The sequence below is a fragment of the Cygnus atratus genome, chromosome Z, assembly GCF_013377495.2.
Source record: "Cygnus atratus isolate AKBS03 ecotype Queensland, Australia chromosome Z, CAtr_DNAZoo_HiC_assembly, whole genome shotgun sequence".
Taxonomy (NCBI): Eukaryota; Metazoa; Chordata; class Aves; order Anseriformes; family Anatidae; genus Cygnus; species Cygnus atratus.
Window position 1 is genome coordinate 67,429,794 of NC_066396.1, and position 25,689 is coordinate 67,455,482.

Below are 25,689 nucleotides of genomic sequence, written 5' to 3' on the forward strand. Positions count from 1 at the left end.
GGAGCCATGTGGGAGCAGTTCTTGAAGAGCTGCTGCCTGTGGGCAGCCCCTGCAGGCTCAGTTTGGGAAGGACGGCATCCCGTGGGAGGGACCCCACCTGGAGCAGGGGCAGAGAGTGACCGTGATGGAGCGGAGGAGACGAAGTATCATGGACTGACCACAGACCCCATTCTCTGTTCCCCTGTGCTGCTTGTGGGGGAGGAGGTAGAAGAGGGTGGATGGGGGGAAGGTGGTTTTAGTTTGCTCTTAGTTTTCTCTCTCTAGTCTGTTAGTAATAGGCAATAAATTAAATTAATCTCCCTATGCTGAGTCCGTTTTGCCCACGGCAGTTATTCATAAGCAATCTCCCTGTCCTTATCTCAAACCTTGAATGTTCTTCCATCATATTTTCTCTTCATCTTCCTTTGAGGAGGGAGAAAGAGAGGGCAGCTGTGGTGAAGTTTAGCTGCCCAGCAGGGTGAAACCACCACAAGATGTACAGTTTTTTGCTATCGTACTCACAATTTAAAATAAATACCTGACTCCTCAAAAGTATCTGTTCCTCACCAAAAGCAGCAGAGCAAGGCTTGAACCTGGGCTACCTGTTTTGCTCACGGACATGCTGACATCAGTGTAGTCAAAAAGACATCGCCATCACCAGCAGATGACACAAGCGAACATGCGCATTTCTCAGGCAACACAGAAGAGATGAAAAACTGGAAGAGGTCTTTAAAAGCAAAGTTTCTCAAATTCAACATAAAAGTTTCTCCTTTTTACAAAAGTTATTAAAAAAAAAAAAAGGAATGATGGAATGGTCTTTTCTGATTATGACTGCAAAATGAAGACTCACTTTTTATTGACTGCAAACCAGAAACAAGAAACTTCTTTGTTGTTGTTGTTAATGAATCACCTGCAGCATAACAGACCAAAAGGCAATGGTTCCATTAAACAATGAGGAAACAACCACTTCAGCATGAAACAATCCACCAACAACTTTTGTTTCTCAGTTTGTCAGTAAAGGTTATGAATGGTCTAATGATGCAAAATTAGCTGTTTGGATTTTAGGCAATTAAATTTCATTACTTTTGCTTTGTTACTTTTGCTGAAAAATGATTTGCAGCTTGATACAGTGGTGTGGTGTGAACTCTTACTGCTTACCAAAAAAAAAATGGACAGACTGGTAAAGACAGAAGGTACTCCAAGTGCTTACATGTAGGGAAGATGAAATCAAACCACTAAAGGTTTTCTTCAAAGCCAAAATATGAATATAAATATAGGCAGTACCCTCTCAGAGAAGGCGAAAAAAACGTTTTGGCTAACATTAGCAATTTGAAAGAGGGTATTAAATCCTTTTTTTTATTTTCCACAAGCTCTGTGCTATTGAATTACAGTTCATAGAGATTGATTTAAAAGGTGCTGAGCAGTGTGATAGTACAAGATTTGGATTATTCTACAGATGGCTGGAGTACAATACTCACGCTGGCTACAAAGGTTTCAGTGAATATAAAACCAGGATACTTTTCATGGTTTTCTCTCAAACCAAATCCATTTAACTCCCAATTAATTACATTTTTCTCTGTCAAAAACACATTGCATAATGCCAAACTGAAATGGTAAGGCAAGAAATAAAAAGTGATATTATATGGTATAATCTTTTCATAAACATAGATTTCATAAACATATGAGATTAGTATTTAAACTATGCTTTTTAACACACAAGTTTTTCAAGGGGAAAAAATGGGGAAAAAAAGGTCACAAAGGTGTTACAAGTCAGTTTGCAAAGGTTATTTTGTCTACATGAAGGATTTCATAAATTGATGTTTAAACCTATGTTTAAGATACTACCTCGCAGTATTCAAAAACACTGAAAGCTTATGACTTGGTTAATATCTTGTGTATGCTGATTACAACACAGGTTAAAGTATAATATATGGGTTATTCATTAATATTTAATTTTGTAATCTAAGAACTTATGAAACTTTGAAAATAACCTAGCATGTTTCCATATGTTTTATACCTGTCCTTTTAGACATAGAAAGAATGCTAAGAATATATTTGCTGACTACCAAAGGTTTTAAATTTAGAAGAAAAATATAAAAGAAATGAAATGGTTTAAAATATGTTCTTGAAATAATATTTAAGTGCTATTATTGAAAGATAACTTTTCTCATCTTTTTAGTCATGAGAATGTTTTTAACATATACGTCTTAACATCACAATTTTACAAAGAAAAATATATTACAATGCTTGTGCTACAATATTCTGACAGATTAAAATGACGCCAGTTAATACTGAAATAGTTTGTTTTTAATACTGACTTTCAATATGTTCAAGTCTAAAACAGCCACATTTTTTCTTTTTAAGGCATATGTAAGGTGCCAGTAAAGGGAAAAAGGAACAAGAACTATATGCAGGTATGGTAGTTCAAAATAAAATTAACTTCTATCCTAAAATAATGACACATATGATCTTATACATGTAAGGACAGTTTTTACATACATTGGGGAGTTCAGCTGAAACAGAGGAAGAAGAGTATGATGGTAAAGACAGTACTACCAGGGAACAGATAACAGCTGCTTCTGCACTGGCTAAATGGCAACTCTTAAGGCTGGCTTCCTTTTACACAACAGATTTTTTTTCCCATCAATGTCAGGGAAAACTTAGCTATCTTGACCCTGCTGTAAGTCCTCCCATATTCTGGATTGCTACACCTCTTCAGGGTATGCATTTCCATGCCCAGTAAATTGTTTTGTCTTTAATCTTCATAATTCACTTTTTTTTTTTCTCTAAAGCAAGTTTCTATGTTTTTTGCACATTTTCCTAAGAAAAATGAGAAAGCAGGGGGGACTGAACTAGTTCAAGTTCACTTCAGGCATTCATCAGAGACAAAAAAGAGACTGAAAAGCTAAAATTCTTCCCCTTCACTTAGTACGATGCACTAAAAAGTCATTTTCAAGGTAAGTGATCCCTTTACTTTGTCAGTCAGGTATCATCAGCCTTCCATCTAAAAGCAACTATACCTTATCATACTGGTCACACAGAGCAAATTCAGACAAACTAGAGTACCGCAGTCAGAATTTTGATATAGTGTATCTGCTGCGTGGTAGAGAAAGTAGGAGGAAGAGAGAGGGAGAATCCTTTTATAATTTATTAGATCCTTTGTACCCTCAAATACCTCAAAAAGGAGGTATTTCTCATACTGCAATTGCAACTCTTCCAGTTGTGTACCTACATATTCCTCTGCTAGTCTACAACATCACAGGTATGTTAAGATGGATTCTTTACAACTACAATGTCTTCTGGAGTCACAGTGTTGAGTTGAGACTGCAAAGTCATTCACAGCACCTCTCTTAGCTGCTCTGACAGTGAAGTTCCAGGTATCAGGACTTCACATAAACATTGGATGCTGCAGCTTGACCTCTGCCTATGTGCAAAGTACATCCTGAAAGTGAAAAACTTACTTTCTCCTTTGAGCAACTGTCTACAGAGATTACATTTCTGTGACAAACACTGCTAGCCTTGGAGGTAAGTAAGAAATTCTAGCTAACAAAAACTTGGTCTTTCAAAGGCCACAATCAAAATAAAAGAATGGGACACGGCAAAGACTTGGAAAATACGACTGAAATCTTTGTTGCTAGCAACAAGCAGTGAATGTGTGCTGTTCAAAGAGGTAGCAATGGGAAATAAAGTTAGAATTCAATGAAACCTAGTGTGTCCAAGAAGATGTTTCCTTGCTAAAACATAGGCTTAATTAAGACTTTCTGCTTCCACAGATCACCTTCATAAGAACATCAGTCCACCCCTCTGTTCTTCATAACAAGTCTTGTTTAGACTATAGTTGATTTCCTCCTGTTTTAGTACCAAGGCAATGCTCTAGTTGCATTCATTGTGTAAAACTGTACTGACTGGAAGGAAAATGAACCATGGAAACAAAAGTTTGACAGATAAACTGATGACCCAGACATATGCTGCTTAATCTTGTTGGGTACATTGGCTGAGACCTCAGGTGACAGCATTCTTATGAAAAAGCATATTAAGAGGAACTGCACTTTCCTACTAGTGAATAACAGAATTAACAGGTAAACATGTACTCAAAGGGTGATGCCACGAGATTCCAAGAATGAGAAAAGCTTTGTGACTGCTGAACACAGAATAATTCTGTAGCCCTATGCAGAGAAATGAATTACTGAAATTGCAAATCACTTGTTTTAATGAGTTCAAGAGTACAGAACATCCATAAATGGCAAGACAGGGCTGAATACCCCAAATGCCAAGAGCTCTTGGATAAAAAATAATGCTGTTATTAGTCAGTTATGACTCTAGACACCATTCAGAGCATCACCTATCCTCAGGACTCTTGGTGTAGGATCAAAATGCTGTAGTCATGTAACACAAGGTGCTAGATTCACTTCAACTGTTAAACTGTTTAAAAGAAAGTCAACAGGTTACTTTCGCACTAGTGGTTGCACAGTCTATTATTTCAGAATAAAGCCAGCATAAAAGCAAAAGGCTTGCATGAACTCTGTATTAGTTGTATATATCCTACATAACGTGACAGAACTGCAACCATATACCCCACGTCACAATTCTTCTGTGAGCAATCCAGTAGAGCAGAGATACAGTATTAATGACTGTGAAATGATGCCTAGACGCCATGGCATAAACTTAAAAGTGAAACCATGCCGTTCATTAGACTTAATTTCTTCTTCAGGTGCTGACTGACTATGAATTCTTTATATATGAACCGAAAACATTAATTGCAGGCCAGTATTTGGCAATATTTCCAAGCAAGCAAGAGAACGAAGACTGAAGATAAATATCAAAATGGATCTATAAATCGCCTTGCTGAAAGCTCTTACCCAAATGTTCCCTGGAATATTTTACCACTATGAAGCTATACCAGAAGGAATCTGAGACCATTATTCTGATGGTAGTAATAAACTCTACTAGAAAATACTGCATTTTCCACAATTCTGTTCAATGGAACCTTACCATCATCTCCTAAGCAGTTGCTTTTTCCCATATAATTTTACTGCATTTTACTAATAATATGTTTTCAGAAAACATGACATGTTAAACACTGACAGAGGTGAATATTTAAAACTTACATAATAAAAATAAAATTCTGCAGAAACTGCAGTTAGATTATGATATTTCATGCTACCTACATAAATTAATGAAACTTTAAGACAATTTACCTTCGTTGCTTCATAAAATCCCAGGTTCCCAAACTTCTTTGAGTTCTTGGTTGCTGACTACAAGCAGCTCTTAAATTCTTTTTGGCTGAATGACTGCAGTTGACAATACAACATACTGCAATAATTTTAGAACAAAATATAACTTTGTCATAAACCCCCTCTTTTCTACCCTGAGCACTGTGGTTTAAACGTGTCATGGTTTCATAGCCTATAAAAAGCAGGAGGATCAACTGTGACAGGATTACAAAGAAAACAATTTGTTCACACAAATCTATCCAGAAGTCAATGGATACCTTGGAAAAGAAAGACATCAGGATCAAGAGCCTGTAACAGCAGCTGCTGATCAGCCCTGCTGTCACTCTGTGATAGAGGAGATGAGAAGAAAAGACAGTCCTTCTTTCATAATCCCTGTAATTCTCAACTAGGTGGTACCTGGGCTTCAATGATGGTTTGTTCCTGTATTTCTAAAGTACTACACTAGCAGCTGCAGGGGTTTCAGTCAACCCACAGAATTCAGGGAAAAAAACAACTTAAGTTTGCATATTTTGTCAGCCTGAATATGTAATCTTTAAGAAATGAACTTTTCGCTTATCCAGATAGGTGGCCAAGAGAGTCTTAGTACTGTAAACAAACACTGTTTTTCCATATGCATATTTGAAGAGCAGGGCATGAAGAGAAGGGCACTGTTGTTATGTCTTAGGAACAGAACCGTAAAACAACAACGTATGGTACAGGAAGGCAGAACAGAGAACCTTCTTATAGCAAGGACAGTTTACTGCTTTCATTATTACAAGAGACTGACAAAGACAGCAATTCTACTAGCAGACTTCTAATCTTCTAATGCTATCAAAAGGAATTTTGATGGAGTATGGTGAAAGACCAATGTAGAGTAGAGTTGGTACAGCAAAAAAAAAAAAATAGCACACCACAATCACTTTATTCCTACTGAACAAGGGTTTGACCAAAGTGGTTCATTTGTAATGCAGAGAAATGTAAAAAAAAATTAAATTTTCAAAAAACTAAAATACATATGTTTTACAGTGATAAAAACACTCCAATATTTTTTTAAGCTTCCACTAAATAAACAAATTGAAAGAATTAGTGGATCTCTCATTCACTTGTTTTAAGTCTCAAACTGTGCCCAATATTCTCACCAGTATAGCTATTTACCATGAACATTTCTTGTTGCTTTATCAGGGAGGCTATTCACACAATTTCAGAAACACCCACTACCATCATGTGTTTAGAAAATCCATTATTAAAGGTAAAAACTGATCCTAAAACCTGTGGATAAATATTAGGTGCATACTTGCAGCATCTGTTCAAATTCTTGTATTGTGTCCTTTTAAACATTTTTGTCAATTCAAGCTGTTCTGAATGATCTTATGGGAGCAATCCAGTAATAAGTAACCTGTTTGTTAAGAGTTTTCTTTTTAATAAAAATGAAATATTCTTGTGGGCATACACACTTTATGTAAATGCTTAGCCCAAAGCAAATTTATTATGGTTAAGATATACTTCGGTGGATCGAAGGGGAAAGGGAGGAAAGTAAGAGTTTTTAATGTACATGTTGAATGAATCCTACAGCACTGTAGATTAAAAGAGCTACAAGAGTAAATGAAAAAAACAGTCTCTCTCTCTCTCTCTCTCTCTCTCTGTATATATATATTCAAGCTTCCCAGAATGTCTAAGAATTTACCAAATATATACTAGTATTGTTTGTAGGTTTGTGCATCACCTACAGCATAGCATGAGGTTAAATTAGCTATACAGCCTAATATTTTCTTCATAACATTTACCTAACCACAGTTCCTATGTTTAGTTCTTCCTTTCCCTGAAAGATGAAATGGCTTGCAAACACTTTTGTTGACTGTTACCCCTTGATTCTCAATACTAAAGGCTGAAGTCTTAAAAGTGTCATTTTTGAAAAAGCTAAGGAGATTGTAAGAGTAGTAACTTACCCCACACATAATTTCATAACTGCAATTTATGTTTGTTTTTTGTTGTTGTTGTTGTTCTTGTTCTTGTTTTAATTAGAATCTTAGAATGCTTTGGGTTGGATTGAAAGGGACCTTAAAGATCCTCCAGTTCCAACCCCCTGCCATGGACAGGGACACCTCCCACCAGACCAGGTTGCTCAAAGCCCCATCCAGCCTGGCCTTGAACCTCCAGGGATGGAGCAGCCACAGCTTCTCTGGGCAACCTGTTCCAGTGCCTCACCACCCTCTGAGTGAAGAATTTATTCCTTATACCTAATCTAAAACTACCCTCTTTTAGTTTAAAACTGTCACCCCTTGCCCTATCACTGTACTCCCTGACAAAGAGTCCCTCCCCAGCTTTCCTGTAGGCCCTCCTTAGGTACTGGAAGGCCACGGTAAGGTCTCCCTGGAGCCTTCTCTTCTCCAGGCTGAACATCCCCAACTCTCTCAGCCTTTCTTCACAGGAGAGGTGCTCCAGTCCTTTGATCATCCTCATGGCCCTCCCCTGGACTCATTCTAACAGCTCCACATCCTTCTTGTGCTGGGGTCCCCAGAGCTGAATGCAGCACTCCAGGTGGGGTCTCACAAGAGCAGAGCAGAGGGGGACAATCACCTCCCTTGACCTGCTGGTCATGCTGCTTTTGATGCAGCCCAGGATATGATTGGTCTTCTGGGCACACTGCCGACTCATATTCAGTTTTTTGTCTACCAGTAAACCCAAGTTCTTCCCCACAGGGCTGCTCTCAATTAATTCATCCCCCAGGTTGTACAGGTCTTGGTGACTGTCCTGACCCAGGTTCAGGACTTCGCACTTGGCCTGCTTGGTTCATGCACTTGACCTTGAAGTGCATGTGAGCCTGTCTCTCAGGCCTGTACAGATCCTCTGGATGGCATCCCTTCCTTCTATCATGTAAACTCCACCATTCAGCTTGGTGTCATCTGCAAACTTGCTGAGGGTGCGTTTGATCCCACCATCTATGTCATTTAAACAGTAATGGTCCTGATACGGGAGTATCAGCTTGACTCTCAGGATATTTTTATTTATTTTTAAGCCAAGGTCGGATGCTTTTTACTTGAGAGATAATTTGACTTTCTACACTACCTAGGTTCTACTTTCACACTCCAAAAGAAAATGTATAAATCACAAAGTAATGTTTTCTTCTGGCCCTCTATATACACTTCTGGAAAAAAAAAAAGACTCTTCTACAATATAAAGATGTTTCCATCAAAGAATTAAGTCTGAAATCTCATTTTAAAATATTATTCATTTTTCAAAAAAATCCAATTAATTAACAAGTAGGTTTTAAGCAAATCCATCCGTCCGTTCCAAAAGACAATTAATATCTTTGCCCAGAATATTAAATCTTACATGGCCACAGAAGTACTGAAACTTAATTCAATGCTGTACCATCTTGCTAGAGGGAAAATATAGAGCAGCACTTTTGTAAACTCTATTAAAAATGCATGAGGTATTTTTTATTTTGGAAAATTTAATTTTTTAATCCATAACCCTTAGATGTCACACACATTAAAAACCAATGTGCATTCTAAACAAAACAGGTCAGAACCAGGCAGAATATATTAATAGCAATTAGGTTATTAGCATGGAATCAGAATGCTAGTCTTAACATGAGTAGAACACATGTCTGTACAGCTAGTTGACTGACAATATGAATTTTCTCAATATGCAAACCTTTTGTCCCAAACTACATTCATGGCAACACTGATGCACATATTTTATGCAGACATAAGAATGCAAATAAGTGATATTATTTTAAAAAAAACACGTACCTGTTTTTACCTAAGAACAAGTGACAGATGCCAAAAAAATAAATTAAACGGGGAAAGGTGATGATTAAGGAAATTTGGGATACAAAATGCAATTTCATGTGTTACAAACAACTTCACAAGACTTTAAGAGAATCGGAGCATCCCACAGGAATATCTGGTATTGCCATGTGACTCTGAGATGCAATCTTGGAGAAGGAAGCCATCTTCTGCTGCAATACCACAAATCAAAGGATCTGGAAAATGGAGGCAAATTTAATCCTATACTTCACTCCAAACCCAAGGAGGTCCCAAAGCCACAATCAAATTCCCCTTAAAAACTTACTTCTCGAACTTGAAAGCACCTAGACCCTCCAGAAAAAAAGCACCTGTTGTCACACTCTGCTACCCATAACTTTATATATATTCCATACATATTCCATCAATTTCAATTAGTAACCTTTCTTCAGACTTCCTCTTCTCTTTTTGTCTGTTTGCAGGCAAGTACTTTAAGCACTCTCTTTGAAATGATCTGGGAGTGTTGTCAATGATACCTGAAACCGCTTCTTGAAACAGGAGGTCTAGCTTTCAGAAATTATCATTTATTATTAATTTTTTAAAAGTGTAAATAGAGTACAGAAAGAATCCATACATGTGTGCCTGTATTACTGAATAAATAAATAAATAAATAAATAATGGTGAAAATTTACACTTTGCCATTACATTTTTTGTTTAGAATTAAAGTAATAGCCTCAACTGGCTCTTCATTTTAACACAAAACCTGACGAATTCGAGAAAATCAGATAATGGATGAAACACAAGTAATTATGGAACAAAGATCTGGGACATGAAAGGTAGTAGAAATTAGTATATTTTACAGTTTCCTTTAAAATATAATTAGCTTTCCAGCCCCCAGTGTTCCAGTTCATATCCACATCAATTCAGATAAATGTTATGGGCTGCAGCAGCAGACTAAATCCTGTGTAGGTGCCATTCCTCTTACATGAATAGAAGAAAGAAGAGAAGCGAAATTAAGCAGATAATTATATATTGAAATCTGAACACTAAAAAAAAAAAAAAAACATTCTTTTTCAGATTTGTTCTGTACATTCATTCCCATCAAACACTCCCCCGGACTCCAACTGGGTATCTTGTGCCTCATTTGGATTTATCTATTTAATAACCTTCACTGGGCATCTTTGCACAAGTTTGTCCCATATTTCTTTATACTCACATAAAATTTTTGCACCCATATTTTTTGGCAAGGCTTTCCAGAGGACTATTACTTCTTATGTGAATATATCGACACTTCAGTTTTGATTAAAAATATGTATATCCTGACATATCAACCTCCTTTAAAAAGTTAGTATGAGTCAATGACAGTTGTATTCCTAATCTCAGTAAATGTCTTCCCTCCATCTGTTAATTGTCATGCTATTGTCAAATTGAGTGGAATACATTAATGCGCTATTTAAAGGTTATACTACATTTCATCCACTCCAATTAAAAAAATACGTATTTTATAATGCAGTAATAAGGGATTTTCTTTAACTACCAAGGCATCTTGTCCGTTAGTTCAGTTTTTCTCCATGTCTAGTCCAGCTTCTCTTTACTGAAAAAACAAGTTTTCTCTTTAAATGGAGACATCATCCTTTGGGAGTCTTTTACTTTCTTTCAGAAAGAAGAAGATACTGTAATCTGTTGGAGTTAAGCATGATATGAAATGGAAATGATCTTTAAAAAAGCACGATTTTCTGCCTTTTAGTTGTGATCAATATACAATTATTTAAAGTAAGAATCAGATGTTGATTCTTCAAAAATAATAAATTTGTATTTGATTATTATGAAATTAACATTAGTAATGAAAAAGAATTCCTGCTTGCCATCAATCATCCTGCAAACATCCATACTTTCTTTTTTTTTCTTTATCTTTCTTTTTTTCCAACATATGCATAATTATTTCAATTTTGCATTCTCATTCCCAAAGCTGAGAAACTCTTCTTTTGTAAAAAGGTGTTGTCCCTTTCATTTAGGGATCTCAGAACACTATCTGAATTGAATTACAGATAATTACAAAATATAGTAATTGATTCAATTACAGTTTCTTCAGAGTATGTACTATTGCACCACTTTGCAAATGTAAATAAGAACCCAGTAACTCCTTTTCTATTAATTAACTGTTAATAATTTATCAATTACTAATTTTTAATAGATGTGTAACATTCTCATTTATAGTAAAAATAAATTTAAGTAGCAGCAGGACTAACTACTGAACATCAGTCAGACTGCAAAAATGATGTAATTGATTTTTTTTCTTGCCCGCAAAGTGCCTTCTCCATTTCTAGACTGCAAAATATTCTTCCTTCCTTATGCAAAACCTTGTGCAAGGTTATCGCTTTAGTGCATCTGCTCAGCCTCCTATTTAATAAAAATGTGGTTTGATGCTCTACTGTAGAAACCTCCCAGCAACCTGCTACAAAAAGATAGATTCTGCCTAAACATATCTGTATATACTTCAAAGGTCTGTACGTCTTCAGGTGTCAGCACACTATATTAAGGTAAAAGCAATTTCAATTCAATCAAATCTTGTAATGACTTGCAATAGCTGCCAACTACTTAAGAGCTTATGTTAAACAAACAGCTGTTTGTTTGTATATGCTACATTTCTTTGTATTTCTTTGTATATGCTACAGGTTAGATCCGCACAACTGGAAGCAGTTCAGCTGACATATTAATTAATATTATTCATAAGAGTAAACTGGGTAATATAACTAAACTTCTCCAATGCATGAAGAATGCTGGCTCTTTGGTAGAATTTAGATGTTACGTTCTCACAATAGCTTAGTTCTACCTAATCAGTACAAAGTTGATCTAATACCATGCAGTAGAAAGTACGGTCACCTAGACATCCCTGAACTGAACGTACTATAAATTATTTTTCTGTCCTCCACCAAAACTTTGGAGAATTTTTTTTCTATAACAAAGCAGTAACTTCTCCTCTGAATTTAGCAAGTAAATTCTTATTTATTGAAACCAAAAGTACTTAATCTGAAATAATGCTTATAGCACATAGAGCCTTAATATCCACCAAATTACCTTACCTTCTTCAACGTGATCAAGGAAACTTTACTGCTGGCTTTTTTTTCCTATTTAAATAGGACCTGAGCACCTCAAATTTTATCTAAGCACAACTGAGTAGTGTACTTAAATTTCTTAATCTTATTTGGAGTTTATAGTAAGATAAGTAAGATAAAACAAGAGCAACATTTAATCGTCAACATAAGTTAACTGTTTAAATCCAGATTTATTTACTTTCTACAGCTCTATCTTTTTTTCCCATCACCAGCAATATTATGTGCATCATTACAGTTATGTAAAAAATCTACTTATTTAAGAACAATGACATATTTTCATTGCCTTTAATAGAATTCTCCGATTTCAGTCTGCAGTTTTATTACACTACAACTAACACCACTCCAACTAACAGCACACTATTTAGAAAATGTATATATTTGAATTATGTCTACTGATTTTTGATATTAATAAACAATAGGCAAGATCATAATTGTCCTATTATGAAAAAAAAAAAAAAAGATATGACAGGAGCACTATAAAAACATAGCATGCTCTAATGAGTGCCTTCATGAATCTTGAGTCACAAAATAATATTCAATATTTAAGTTTGATGTTCTGCAGTAAAGCTGTGTGTGGCAGGAGAGAAAAGAGACATAGAGGAATAAAGTCTACAAGAGACATATACTACATATAGGGAAACACTTGAACACGATGAAAATTATTTTTTCTCCCTATGTTACAGCATTTTCAGAAACAGTATCTATACTTATTCATTTGTTTATGTTAGCAGTAACAGTTCCCTAAATTTATCCTGGCTCATGCCTCCTATGCTTATAAAATTCAACACAGTTGAATTTAGCACAGTTCTAGTCAAAGACTTTGCCACATCTCTTCAGCTGCCTATGTAACAGTCCTAAACACAGATTGCTGAGACTATCTTCACTCTTCTCTTAAACTTTTCTTCACTGACAGCTTTGGGTGGTTGTTTTTTTGTTTTTGTTTTTGTTTTTTCATCCTTTCTTTGCAGCAATGAAGAAAACAAAGAACTTGCTGACTGCACATATTGCCTTAGTCCTTGTCTTCAAAAGCAGTTGAGTATTTGCTAACTCCACAAATTTATTGGTTTTTGTGTTATAAAGAACAGCTCAACATTTGGATGGTTTACGATTTCATAGTGTGTCTGAAGAGTTCATGCATAATACATTTTTTCTGAGATTCATCCAAATAAAAGAAATTGAACTAACACCAATCTGTGATGATGACATGGACATCATCTTAGCTGGAGAATTTAGTATCACCTCAAAAGTAAAGTAATTTTACCACTGCTCCAAGTATCGCTTAGAATTCTACTGCAATAACTGCTGTGAATGTTTAAAAAGTCCAGTGCTCATAGATAGTCTTTGCAAATCTTGTGCCCATATATGCTGAGAAATACTATATTTAGACTTCCATATACTCAAGAATAAAGCTGTGCAGTGTGTCTAGAAAAAAGAAATAGAATACAGATTCTAAGGAGCACTGAGCGCTCTGTGTTTAACACCACATCTCTGGGGTAATCCCACTAAAGCTTGCATTCTTTGTACACCAAGTATACAGATCAGTAGTGGGTATAAAAACAGGGAGAAATTAAAAGCAATTAATGATTTGGGTGCTTGAAGATGGTTTATATCTGACCTACGTATTCTTTTACACTTCAGGATTCTTGAAGTTTCTTACAGAGCAGAAATACAGGAGCATTTTAAACATCAATGAGACAGAAAGCTGTTAGGTTAAAAGAACATTTGAACTAAAACAAATAAGATATGAATAAGCCAAATATTCAACTCAGACTCAAAGGAAGGTTCCTGAACACTATGACAGTGAAGCCTGGAATAGTCTTCTCATCAAAGTAATGGAGCCAAAACTCGTAACTAATTTTATAATGAAGATCACAGAATTTATGAAGGAGCTGTGTGATGTAACAATGTAATGGAAACGAGGAAATAATCAATAGCCCAAGGTATCACTTAGTTCCAGATTCTTAACTGTGATCTGAAGAGCGATGCACCCAAAACCAGAATTCACTTCTGAGCACGTTATCAATGGATATATTACAACAAAGCAATCTTCAGAAGTATTAGAGACTACTAGTTTCTCAAAGCATGCTAAACATTAACATAAAAAAATAAGCCAAAAGTCCATTGGCAGTGAAGGCTAGCTAGTACCAAAAATCTCCCATGTATCTTGAAATCATGCAGCTCAAGACTTAACAAGCAAATGTCTCCCATGTGTCTTGCTCCCTGCATATTGTTTGCAGCATTGTTGATAATACGCCCAAAACTCCACACAGCTTTCAGCTCTACTTCCAGTACAGCATTAACAGCAACACGCTCCTTAACTTCATGAAACCTACAAAATCTTAGAAGCAGCTTTGTACTGTTGCGGATCAACACTGTAGTGTATCAGATGGTCACACCATCCATTTGTTAATTTTGCTTTACTATTTTTGACAGCAGGTAAGATAAAAATTTACTCTGTCCAGAATCAGTTTAGTGTACCCTAGATTTGAGATTTTAGTGCACCCTCTGGTGTACCCTAGATTACTGGGTACTCTAGCCAGCATCTCTCCTACACCTTATTTTCCACCAAACATCCTAAACCATGTTAGATACAATGATGTCAGAAATAGCTTCAGAGAATATTGTATATTGTCGCTGTGAAACAGGCACAGCAGGTTACTTCACTGAATAATCTCTTTCATTAAATTTTTAAGAAGTGAAATATCATGAGATGATTCATTCCTTACAATTTGTATTGTTTTGTAAAATAATTGAAAAAAATGAGTTCACTGATCCATGTTTTACTTTTTCTTTTAATTCTTTTGGGTACAAAGGGAAAAAAGTCTTAAAACCTCTGAGAAGCAGTTTTGTTCTTATTTCTGCATTGTCCCAAAAGGACCAATCTGCAGCTAAATGAACACAGGCAGAATATTTAATTTTGGTACCACCACAGGACTGATTTCCATACAATAGAAAAATATGCACTGTCAGATCTTGTCCTAATGCAAAATCTGCAGGCCTCATATCTGTTTCCATAATCTCATCTCTTACCTCCTACTGCCTGCATATCAAAACCCCCTGAAGCTTACTTTATTCAAATTTTTCTTTAAATGAAGTCTTCTGATGCTTCTTTCAGATACACACCAGAAACTAATTTTAGTTTACTTCTTGTGCCTTCACTCTGCAAACGGATATTTGAAGAACACTTAAACTGTATTGCCTAATTTAGGAGATTTTGCAGGAGAAGGATCCTTTCACACTTCAGTAATTGTATATAACTAAACAATCTGCACTTGATTGAAAACAAGTTTCATTGTTTTTAATGAAAGTTTGCTTTCATAAGTAAGTAAGTTTTCATAACTAAGTAAGAAAACTCTGCCATTCCTCAGAAATCACAAACTGAGGACTTGACTGGGGCACGTTCTGATTTCTAACAAGCAAACTTCAAAAAGAAAAAAAAAAGGTGTACAAATCTGTAACTTTTCTTTTTTTTTTAAGAAAGAAGAGCTATATGCCAAACAGTAACAAAGCTTGCTTCAGATTTCTTTTAGAGTGTATGTTTGTATGAAAAACCATGCAGTAAGTAGTAAATTCACATATTAATGAGGAGAAGCACTAAGAAAAATGAGATAAAAGGCACGATGCAAATTCAAGTGAAGCAGTTTATGGAAGTGACAGCTTAGGATCAAGCTTGAATAAATTATATTTAAAGATGAAAAATAACAGGGAGACTGTGCTTTCAGAAATATTTGGAAAGAAACAGTGCTCCCTAGGCCAAAATGAGTTAACACTACATAGAACCATTAAAAGTAACTTTGCAGATAACTTATATTGAGAAAAAGAGAAGAAAAAGAAGCAGCACGTGTAAAATATAGATTTAATACAGAAGATGAGAACTGTAGCAGCACGTGACAACAATCTAAAGTTTCAAACATCTCAACACATCTTGAAATGGTAAGGATATTTTACTCTGTACTGTATACTACTTGCAGTTGTTGGTGAAAGATTTACAAGATAATTTCTAACTTTTTTTTTTTTTACTCTTATCTAGTTGACTTTTCAATATTGTCATCCATTCTAAATCCACATTTACTATATCATAGATTGCTTGATGTGGATGTTTATACTCTCACCTCAACTTCAACTCACAGGACAATGAACTATAACAGCACTAGACCCCAGCATGTTCTTAGAAGTAAAAGTTAAGGGACTTGCATAGAGATGTTCAAATAGAAAGAAGCAGCGCGGGAAGCAGGCCTCTGCCCTCTGGCTTCCTGCCACTTGTGCCTCCTATCATGCCATCCTTCCTTCTTTCGAGTTAAATCTGCCTTCCCACATTACAGCATTCGCTTTTCAAAACATCCACTTTGGGATCTGGCATTTCCAAATAAAATATCAATCCTAGGCAGACATGAGGAGAAAGAGAGGGAGATAATTTAATAAGCGTAGCAATCTGCTTGTTTTTATTTGTTCACTGTTGATGCACTTTGGGATATATTATTTAATTGATATTACACAAAGATAACAGTTGTGCTCAAGGTAACCTTTGTGAAAAATCAGTCAAGAATATGCATAGGGATCTTGTTTAGGTTGCAAAGAGGTCTCATCAGCCATATCTTTACAACATACATGGACCCAGCACAAACCATTCTGCCTTTCTCTGGTATGCTGGTAATTAAAAAACAAATAATTAATTGAAATTAAGTTATTATTATTAAACTGTAATTGAAAACAAAAACCACCTTGAACCAAGAGCTTAGAAGTGGAAGAAATATTCAGAACAGTAGTGTAAGCATGAGAAATGCTTCAGATTTCAACTGCTGTATATGAGCATAACAACTTGGGTGACGCAAGACCTTGCAAAACCATTGCTGTCACCTGCAACAGGATAAATTAGGATTAAACTATGAGGAGGCTAAGAATTATGTATATTCTCCTTCCTTGTCCTTCACATTTTCAAAAAAATCCAAAATGAACTGCAAAACTTTTTATGCAGTTTCAAGTTCCTTCTAAGGAACCAAACACCCAAGCCCTGAGTTTCTTGTGAATGTTTTGGTTTCCAGACCTACCCTAGACTTCACCAGAACAGTATTGTAACCACGCAGATGAAAAGGGGGTATCATCGACTTCTACCTGCCTCAATTCTCTTTTCTTCTCCAGGCTGAAAGGCTGTAAACTTTTAATAAGGCTGGCTAAGATTGTTTCAGTATAGCAACCTTCTGCTAAAAAGTGCTGATTTGACATTTCCTGCTGAAAATTTTGATTCTGAAAAAAGCTTAGCTAAAAACCTTTCTGCTTTTCTGGCAGCTCTTCTGCCACCTCTCTGGGCATGAACACCATCAGAGAAACAAGGCTACTGGGGTTTCCCAGCCCAGATTTTCCACCAATCTGTCCAGAAGGCTGCTGCAGAGCCCAAGTACCAGGACACCCACATTTTGGGACTTCCCAACCAATGATATCCCTGGCTGGTGAACTCTGAAGACATTGGGGTTTCTGAACTCCAGGTATATCACAGCACTATCGGGGCTGTGGGGAGCTTTGGCTTCCCAGATGCTGCCAACAGGCTGCCTGATGGCTAGCCAACGCCTCCAGGCTACCAGCACTTCTGGGTGGCAGCTGGCCAAACATTTGCTGCTTTGTCATACAGGGCAAGGTACAAAGTCGTGCAGGTTATCTCGGAGTTTGACATGTTCCTGGGCAAGAAACCAAGATCCCTATCTGCATGCTATTTTCCCATACCTTGTATTAGACAAGAACAAGGCTTTGTAGTTGTTACAGTCCTCAGCCTTCTTGATAAAGACAAAGGGGAAGATAAAGACAACTGCCTTTTGTTGCAAAGGACAAAGCACAGTAAGTAGCTGTTATTTCTCACTGTTGGTGGGTTTTGTAAGCGTATAAAATTAATATGAAAGAAGATGTAATAAAGTTGTCTTTTTTTTTTTCCTATTGGAAATTGATTTCCTACTCTCCAAAGTGGAGGGTTGGACCACAACTGTGGCATTCCCAACATGCCAATTAAAACTGGGTTGTGAACACAAAATCCAAGCTATTTTTACTTACACTGCAGTTAAAACACTTAAGCACGAAAAGACCTTACACGTACTATATGTTGTATCCAGAAATCCTTAGCCATTCTGCCTGAAATACCCAAGTAACCAAATGTTTAGGGTAAAATCTAAGAATCAATGAATAAACAACCCTTTGTAAAACAATAGACTACTTCAGGCATTCTCATATAAAGAGGCCTAGGTAAGTAGGAAAAAAGTCTCATAAACAACTTATCTGTTGCAATGTGAACAACACATAAATGGCTTTAAAAGAGTAGTAAAGTCATTTTCTGAGCACAGCCAGTAAACCAAGAAAAATAAAGTGGTTTTCTTAAGTAAGCCTTGAAATGAAGTAGAAGTAAACTGTGCTGAAATGGATGAGAAGCTGGTGAGGTGTCCAGTAATGATGCATTTAAATAAGCAATTTGGCTAGAATTTGCAGTCATCTGTGAATAATTTATCAAATTGAGTAAAGCATCTCAAAAGCCCACACTGGCTATAAACTGCTGAATATTTTTGCTGTGTTAAAGCTCAGTCTCCCTCACTTTCCATTCCTTTTCTTCTAAATCCATAAAATGAATAAGAACATTCCTTTATGCTGCCTAGATGACAGCTGATTGTAGGGTATCTGTTTTATTAAAAATATTCCTGAATAAAGACCATAAAAATGGATGAAGATTGTCTAATTTCTCTAAGGTAAAAAAAAAAAAATAGGAAAAATGCAAGTAGTAAAGCATCACGTGCAGTAACACTGACACAGCATACTCTGAACTGCCAGATTTCTATACGCTTTATGCAGCGTGCTCAATGCCTGAGACTCAGGTACACTTCTTTATCTCATAAGCCATATAGCCTCCTGCTCCCAATCCAGCAGCCTAGGCAGAACCTGTATCATAACACAATATTCACACACTAACCACCCATAATTTAAAAATAAAAAAATAAATAAATGAAAATGAAACAAATAAACAATGAAAACACCAGCAGCAGTAGTTTCTTCACCACATGTTCCACCTTTCCATACTCTTTAGAAACTGAAAAGGAATCTTTGGGCTCCTTTTAGAAGAAATTCAGATACTGAATTCAGACTCATTTCTTTCGGTTTGACATTTGAAGGTCCTAGCCTCATTGGAGAGAAGAACTGTTGCAGAAGAATAAATAAATAAATTCCTACTAATTCCAAAAGAACTCACTCTGTAAGAGAGGTCTGAAAAACTTTTATACCATATCTTATGATTAGGAGCAGTGTATTTATTACTACGAACTGTCCACGGCCATCACAAAGAACCTTCTGCCTCTCAATTACAAGGCACTTTTACATTCATACCATATGGATTTTTGTCCTTAGCAAGCATAGTTACCTTGAATGCAGTGATAAAGAACAACTTATCTCAAACCTTGAAATATGAGGTCCCTTCTTTTCTATTTCTTCTTGATGAAGTCTAGCCTTCACCAATACGCCTTTGGCCATTTACATAAAAGTCCATATGCTGGCTCCCTGTCTATAATATGCTGCAGCTCTTTGCTGTCTGTCAGCAATGCTGCTCATCAGAAATATCTTATTTCCCAAGTTCCAGCAAAAGCTGACACGGCTCCAACCTACCAAGCTCCCACCATCCCCATAATTTTCTGTTACACAGCTTCCACAAAATGAATCCCTTCACCATTTTTATTGTTTAGCCAGTTTCCAGTAGGAACTCATCGAAAAATAAATAAATAAATAAATAAATAAAATAAAATAAAATAAAATAAAATATTCACCCCTCAAAATTCAGGCATTCCATTTGCTATCCATTTCTTCCTGTTATTACCCCAAAACCTTGATGCCCTTCCTGAAATGGAAAATCCCTAGAAAAATATGTCTCTGATTGGTGAAGCTCACTATGAGCTTAGTTGCCATGACTCTCCTCAAACACTGAATGCCAAGGACGAGGAAAAGCACACCAACATGTTCAAAGCTTGACAAAACTAGTAACTCTAACTAACAAATATCCAGAATACTTCATTTGTCAACAAAACAAAACAGCATAGCACAGCATCTCACAAGAGAAATGTGCTCTAAGATTAAGAAGAAATTTTTTTTCCTAATTAAAAATAAAATAGCAAAATCCTTTTATTTTACAACTTTGAGGACAGAATACGGAAGAAGACCTAAAGGCCCTTAATTAAAATGCTGTGGTTTGTTTTGTTGAACAAAGCCTTCAGAGTAGTGAATCCATGTAGAACAGACCATTATAATATTGCAGTTAGCAAGACAGAAGAACTCATGTTTGCATAGGAAAAACAGTGTTTCCTACATATTTTATTTTTTTTTATAATAAAGACACAAAAATATCTGTCTGCTCAAGAAGGAAATATGGCATGTTTTTCTTTGGGGATCCCTGAATAAGTTTGACACAATTTCTGCTGACTTAACCTGGCTTGACAGTATAGATCATTACAATAATTTAAAAGAATGTTTAAATTTTAAGTTCTGTAACATATATATAGTACTAAAAATAATCTATTCAGACAGTATTTCAACTGGAATGTGTTCTATTAATGCAATCTATATGCCAGCATTCGGGGGATAACAGAATAGGAGCATGATGTACAACCCCTCAACAGCTGCTCTTAAAATGTTGTATTTGAAACGCATCGAATGGAATAAAGAAATGGAAATTAATACAATCTTAACTCATGGATACATAGATCATGAGTTAATTCAATTAAAATGTGAATAGAATTGTGTCAAAATGAAGTATAATGCTGAACAAACTTCCTTCGTCATTCTGGTTAAGTGAATTAAACTTTTCTTGATGTGTTCTCACTTGAGGCTCAAGAATCTATTACAAATGTCTAAACCAAGACTGGATAACATATTTCTTGTGGCTTTTCCATATTATCATTTTAATTTTCAAAATATCTCAAGAAGTGAAAAAAAGCTGAAGATTAAAATACTTCTATGAAATTAAAAAAAAAAGAAAAAAACCCACACAATTTAATTAGCTGAGAAACCAGAGCTTTGTTAAAAGTAGTAAATATAATAAAGAAGATTATCACTCAGCCACAGAAGAAAAAAATCTCTCAGCGTGCCTTTGAAGAAAGGATATTTAAATTCACCAAAAGATCAATTACCGTTTGTGAGGATAACTATGAAAGTTAACAGCGAGCATTGGCAAGCATTGTACTCATAATAAGCCAGCAAAATACCATGGATAACGTAACTCAAAATATTAAGTCTTCAGAGACTCTGGCTCACCAAAACACAACTCAATCACATACAGAAAACAAACAGAGGAAGGGCATATATAACACTCTGGGAAAACGCAGTACAGGAGTTAATATTCAAACCCTTGTTATGGTTTGGCATTAACTGAGTAATGAAAACTCAAGTTCAACGAAAGCATTCTTCCTGAATTGGCCGCCCTTAAGATTTCCCCTTACGGCACCTCATGTGCTAACTCCTTCTTCCTAGGCTCTCCTCCATCTGAATTACAGCCTGTAAAGACTTGCTGAGCCATGCACACACAAATGAAACACGAGAACTTCAGCAGTTTTACACTTGAAACTAAAAGCTTTATTCAGAGATTCCTAGTGCTTTCTTTCAGGTTTTCCTATGAGAAGTGAAGAGAGAAAAAAAAGTATAAAAATACACTTTTAAGTCTGATACTTTTTTAATGTCCCAAAGCTTAGTTAATGGAGTTCAAGCGTGTCAGTAGTGTCTCGGATGTTTTCAGATCGTGCCTCCGACAGTCAGGCGATGAAAAATAATGTACTTGTCACCCCTGTAATGTGGCCTCGGTTATGAAGTCAGGGATCTGCCAACAGTCCCTGGGAGTGGGTCAGCAACAAGGGTTCACATATAGGAAAACCTCTGCAATTAGCAGAGGTTGTCCATCTTTTGATTTCTTTGGAGCTTGGAGATGAACTCCTGAAGAAAGCCGCAGCCTGACAAAACCATACGGGAGTGATAGCCAGGAGGCTGGACTAGAAGATGGTTCTCAGGGGCCTGAAAATTGCTACAAGATATATGAATAGAGATGTGAATGAACTAGAACAATCCGTTATTGTCTATGCTGCATTCACACATTTACATTCCAGCACATATTTGCAAACACCCCAGCTGCATTCACTCCGTTAACTTTCAGTGTGGTAACTAGTGGAGTTATTAGTAAGAGGAGTCTGGAAGAGCTGCATCTTGTGATTTGAAAAGAGTATATATTTATCCCAAGGAATCAAGAATGCCTCCTTTCAGGGCTGAACTGAATTGATTGTGTGGGAATGATTCAGCTACAAAGGTTCCCTAGAGATGAACAAAAATGCCTTCGTGTCATGGAATTACTAATAGCCTACTGGCATATATGACAATGAATTCAGAAAGTATAGCAAGGGGTAAGTGAAAGGAGCATCTCAGAATGAAACCCCAGGCAAGTCTGGTGTAATTCATAAAGAGTAAGCCCAGTGCTGGGAAAAGCCCCAACTTGTCATACCTACTTAAAATCCATACTTTGCCAGGGAGGGGAGGATGTGTCACCACTTTGCCCCACGGAGCCTAGGTGTTCTGTGCCCAGAGCTGGCAGGGCATCTGCAGAGGCAGTGAAGATGCAGCGAAGCATCACTGCAGAAAAGCAGAATGAAAATCCTTCAGTGGAAACTGAGCACATTAAATCATGCACTTTCTGGTTTCTAGAGCCTTTTTGTATTAGCTACTCTATACATCTTCAAAAGGTACACCAGGTATTCACCAGTGAATAATTTTAACCCCAAGTTAGTGTAGCTTTTATTCATTTATATCCTTGGTCTTCAACACAACAAATTTCCTGGTAGGCCCTTAATTCACAGGCCTAATCCTTCTATCCCCGTACTTGGATTCTTTGAGGAGAGGCTTCTGAATACAGAATGCACTAATTACTTGTTGCCCTTACATCATTCTCCCATTTTTTTTGTTCAGCACAGCGCAGTCCACACTCCTGACGTATCCTCCCAGAGGCAGACCTTAGCATCAGCTACACCAAACTGCAGAGCAGAGGATGCAAGAACAGTGAAGGACCGATTTGGAACAAGACTGTATTTTAAAGATTATTAAAGAGCAGGAACCAGCTGTATGAGATGAAGACAGATAGTGGTAGGACATGTGCCTAGGCAAATTCTGATTTAACATTCTGTTGTTACAAGTTTATTATGCATCTTCGGACTTAACACTGACCTGTGTTTGAATGTATACTGAGATTTGCCTGTACATAAGCAACTACTACAGTTAAAGTTCATTAGGAACTACAGAAATAGCCCAGTTAGCTTTTCACAGCTTGGACAAGGTCCAAACCATCCAGCACCACCCTGATTAATAAACCCTTTATATTAATAAGTATAACCTGCTGATTTCTTCCTTCTTTAAACTAAAAGAATTCCATTAATTAATAGTAAAGGATAAGCCTGTGGGATATAAACAGCTGTCAGCCAATGCCTTCAGGTGCACCTCTTTGTGTCCCAAAGGAGTACCCAATCCCATGCGACCCAGTACACGTACGAATACTAGAAGCCAGGTGGACATTTGCAAAATGCTGTTAGCCAAAACACAGAGCACTGAGTCTGCACTCATTTCTCTCTCCCAGGGTGGGAATCTCTCAGTCGGCAGGAGGAGAGCCATCCCTGCCTTACAGGAGCACGGTGCACAGGGACGGTGCTGGCTCCAGCCTCCTGCGGCACAGCAGTGCTGACATTTGTTGCTGTCCTTCGTGTAACAGCACAGACGTGCTTGAGGAGAAGTGAATAAAATCTCGTAACAGCACAAAAATAAACCCTATTGGACCACTTCCACCAGAATAGTTAATGTCTGAGCAGGAAATCTGGCAGACTGTTGATCACTCGTAGGAAATGAACAGCTACTTGGAACCATCAAGTCTCAGAACTTAAAACCTCCAGAGGGGAACAAAGCAGGTACCGCTGGGTTTCTGCCTAAGAAAAAGGGAAGTACTGTAGTATCCATGCATATCATAACAAAACACTGTTGCTTCATTTCTTAATTTACTCTGTAAGTCAAAATATTGCAGGCATCCTTGCTCACACAACACGTAAGTATGAACTGCCAGCAGTATTTCACAACCACAAGTTTATCAAAGTCCTGTATTTAAGAACATGTGGGCAGCCAAAACAAAAAGCAGCTTAATTATAGCAAGTTGGTGTCCCAGAATATCGGTTATTGTAATGAAATACAGATAACTAGATCACACAGATAACACAGACACAAGGACAACAATTCCTTATTCAACTATTTGCTGTTGTTAAGATTTATTCTCTTCTGCCCTACTCATATTGTATGTTCCCAGCTTTTGAGGGGACATTAAAAGAAAGTTTCTCCATTACTTTGCTTTCACAGTAGATAAAGCTTACAATTTAACAATGACAAGAAACAACTGGAATCAGTTCAAACAGTAGCTTGGGTTGCAAACAGAGAAAATGCGCCTTCTTATTATATTATGCTATTCTTGTTCAATTTTAATAAATACTCTAATTAGAAAAAGAAACAGCTCAGCTACTGTATAAGGCTATTACACTCTTCCTGTTTTGTACAGATTTATAGTATTTGGAAATCAATATGACTCGAGTAGCACACAAAGTACTGAAAATAGAAACACCCAATGGCTCAGCAGGATGTAGCATCCTTGAACTTTCAAATGAGATTTATAAGAAATAATAATTCCTGTAAAATATGAAATATGGCACTTTATTGCAAACTATAACTTGTACAGTTTCCAGAAAAGTTTTATAATTACCATTATAAAATGGCATTATGAGAAGCAGTATTCCAACTGGTCAACACAAGGGGCACAATTCTAGAACAAATAATTATACGTCGAGGCATCTACTGAATCATATCTCTCACACACGTTACTGCCCTTTGATAAATCATAACAGCCACACTGATGAAAATGCAAGATTTCACATAATTCATTAAGGACATTATTATTTTTCTCACTCCCTTGTTCTTTCATCAAATTTGGGGGAAATTTCCTGCTCCAAGAGTACTTTCTCTTTTGCTTGCATGACACTATTTTCTTACAATCTAACAGAATGTATTTCTTTTGTTTATTTATAGCCATCCCTGCTTTCCTGTCTACATTCCCATATCACTCAGTTTCCTGTGATCCTCAGGAGACTAAGTCATTTCACTCCTGCTTGACAATAATGATCTAAAATTCAACTTCTTTAAAAAACTTCCATGCAAAAGAATTTGATTTGCAGGTTTTTTTGTTTTGTTTTGTTTTTTGTTTTTTTAATCCATTATAACAATGTACACAGCACCATGTGGCTCAGAGAAAGGCACAATTTCAAGATGAAATCCTATTGTGTCAGTTTATTCAGAGGAGGTTTGGGAGTTTCTGAGTGACAAGGAAGACTAAGGAATTATAATTTCTTACACAAGGGACCATTCAGGCTTACTGAGGTAGGAATAGCATCACATTTATGAAATATTGTTCCTCTTGTAAAACAGAAACTCCCATGAACTTGGACAGTCTCCTAGGCAGCAGGATTGAAGCTGAAGCATGTTGCCATCAACCCTGTACCCCAACTCTCTCTGCTCAGGAGAATCACAAAGGGGATTCCACAGGAATTCAGGCTGAAC

The 25,689-nt window shown here is 36.6% G+C and overlaps 1 protein-coding gene across 2 annotated transcripts in view; it reads right to left on the minus strand.

Moving 5' to 3' along the window:
* Positions 1-25,689, minus strand: part of COMMD10 (COMM domain containing 10) — a 103,436-nt gene that overhangs the window by 10,891 nt on the left and 66,856 nt on the right. Inside the window, exon 6 of one of the 2 annotated variants that reach the window (XM_035569048.2) lies at positions 8,749-9,180. The exons of the other annotated variant lie outside the window; for it this stretch is intronic. Coding sequence (XP_035424941.1) covers positions 9,172-9,180 — 9 coding nt within the window. The 3' untranslated portion in view covers positions 8,749-9,171. Of the gene's footprint in view, positions 1-8,748; positions 9,181-25,689 lie in introns of those variants that run through there. 2 annotated transcript variants of the gene reach the window in all.